This window comes from Gavialis gangeticus, unplaced genomic scaffold, assembly GCF_001723915.1.
Source record: "Gavialis gangeticus isolate Ggan-Ray unplaced genomic scaffold, GavGan_comp1, whole genome shotgun sequence".
Taxonomy (NCBI): Eukaryota; Metazoa; Chordata; order Crocodylia; family Gavialidae; genus Gavialis; species Gavialis gangeticus.
In genome coordinates, this window is record NW_017729009.1 from 3132376 (window position 1) to 3134665 (window position 2290).

The window sequence follows — 2290 nt, forward strand, 5'->3', positions numbered from 1 at the left end:
GGGCGCACGGTAACCGCGGGGCGAAGGGCGCTGGGGGCTCCTCGGCCTCGGCCTCGTCCTCGTCCTCGCCGGCTCTGCTTTGTGCGGCACGCAGGCGGGGGGGAGGGCGCCCCGCCGAGCCCCGGCCGCTGCAGGATCCGCGGGAGCCGGGGCAGGCACATCGTGCCGGGGAGTTTCAAATCAGTGGGTCGAAAAGACGTAGATGCGCGGAGCTGGCCCGGAGCCCCGGATCTGGCCCGGGCTCCGCGCCCGCCGCACGTGCTGGCCGGGCCGGGCTCGGGGCCGCTTCAGCCATTACTTGCCGAGCTCTCCCGAGATCTTATCGGGTGCGAGCGATGCGGGCGGGGGCGGCGGGGAGCGAGGCAGGCACCGCTGGCCCCGAACAAAAGGGAGAGCTTTGCTGCGAAGTCGCCTCCCTCCTTCCTCCCCCCTTGCTCTCTGCAACCCAATCTTTCTGGAGGACCCAGTCCCGCTTCTAATCACTCAGGAATGCTTTGTGTCTGCTTGCTTTCGCTTTAGGCTCCGTCGGGAAGGAGGAGGGGGGGAAAAAATGGTGCATGATTCAAACCAGCAGAGAGGCGATTTTTTGCTGCAGTCCTGGAGTGAAAAGTTTCGATGCGGGAGACGATCGCTCGGGCTGGGCTCCCCCTCCTAAGCCCTCGGATCTAAACACGGCTTCTTTCCCCCTCTCGCAGGAAGGGGAAGACTCTTGTGCTGGGAGCCATGAGCTTGGATTGGTTTTATTGAAGTCTGCCAAGCTGCACCCGGGAGCCTGAAGATCCCCGTTGCCTGGACGCTTGTCCGCTTTGGGGGAAGCAGAGCAGGGAGCCATGGCGTCCGGCTTCTCCAACGGCCCCTGCGTGCAGAACGAAGCCGAGGTGGTTCACCTCTGCCGCAGCTTGGAAGTTGGCACTGTGATGACACTGTTTTACTCGAAAAAATCCCAGAGGCCAGAGAGGAAAACTTTCCAGGTGAAGCTAGAAACCAGGCAGATCACCTGGAGCAGAGGCTCGGAGAAGATAGAAGGAGCAAGTAAGTGTGGATTTGTAACGAAGGTGGGGAAGGCAACTTTGCTTAGGGCCGATTCCCCGCGCATCAGACTGGCCGTGTTGATGGGCAAGTTTTCCGGAGCGCTGGAATCTGCCTTGCTGTGACAGCCCGGGTGCTTTGTCTAAGGGGGGAAATTTTGCAACACAGATGCAGTAATTGGCGAGCTTTCCTAAGCTTGAGTAACCTTTTTTTTCTTTCTTTTAACGGCCTGAAATGTTTATCCTGTGTCGAGTGTCTGGTGTGGAAAAGGCAGAGCTGCACTGAGCCTTGAATGTCCATTTCAAATCCTGTGAATTTTCAATCTAGCTTGAGATCTGGGCCTCTTGCCAGCCCAGAATAACTAACTCTTAATCGTTTTTGTGATAAACACCTTCCTTTCTTCAAGGAAGAGGCCCATCTGTGTTGCTTACCTGACCACTCATCCGATTCACCCTGGGGGTTTCTTCCCTCCACCCTCAGAAGCTCCTAAAACCTGCAAGAAAAGCCAGCCTTCCCATTCCTTGATTTAACAACTAATCATATTCTGAGTCCATTTTTGCTTCTGTGATGGAGCTGACCTGGGTATTCATCATTGCTTTCATGTATGTGAAGAAGAGAGAGACTGAAGTGAAGTTTTTGATTGTTGTGTTTCACATCAAGTGCTAATTGACAGGAGTGCGTGAGCCAGAGTGGATGGAGCCTTTGGGACTAAACTTGGGTCCTTCAGACTTCTGCTCTGGGGAATTCAACCCTCTTTGGTGCCTGGGTTAGCTAAGTTTAAATGAGACTCACAATACTTAGTGGGTTACCTTCTAGGTATACAAGCTTCCCTACTTCTTCAGTACCTGTTGAAGGGCACAGCTGCCTCGCCACTTAGAAATGAAGTCCACAGACAAGTTACCTTCTACCTTAAAGTTGGTCATTATTCGGCTGCTTTGTTTGCTGTAGAATTCAAACTTTAACATAGAATCGGGAGCTTTGGCCTTGAGCTCAGTAATTACAGTGAGCTCAGAGATGAAGCAGTGGATGGCTTGAGGTATCATTTCTTAACCTATGTGGCACCAAAATCAACCGTGTGAGTAGTGACTCCTCTGATGACTTCCATTTTCCTTGAGCTTAATACCAGTTTGCAAAACAAGAAAGCTTATCTATCAGATAAGTCATTAGTGACCAATTTATCAGCCTCCAGAGGGCAGACAGATGTTTTCACAGCTGGGTGGTGGGTTGATAGGATATAATCCTCTTGTAAACCATGCTCAGT

At 53.0% G+C, this 2290-nt stretch overlaps 1 protein-coding gene across 2 annotated transcripts in view; it reads left to right on the plus strand.

The window, feature by feature from the left end:
• Positions 1-382: 382 nt before the first annotated feature.
• PLCG1 (phospholipase C gamma 1) overlaps positions 383-2290 on the plus strand; it is a 159756-nt gene continuing 157848 nt past the window's right edge. For both annotated transcript variants that reach the window (XM_019509788.1, XM_019509789.1), the window contains exon 1: positions 383-1032. In XM_019509788.1, coding sequence (XP_019365333.1) covers positions 831-1032 — 202 coding nt within the window. In that variant the 5' untranslated portion in view covers positions 383-830. The remainder of the gene's footprint in view (positions 1033-2290) is intronic.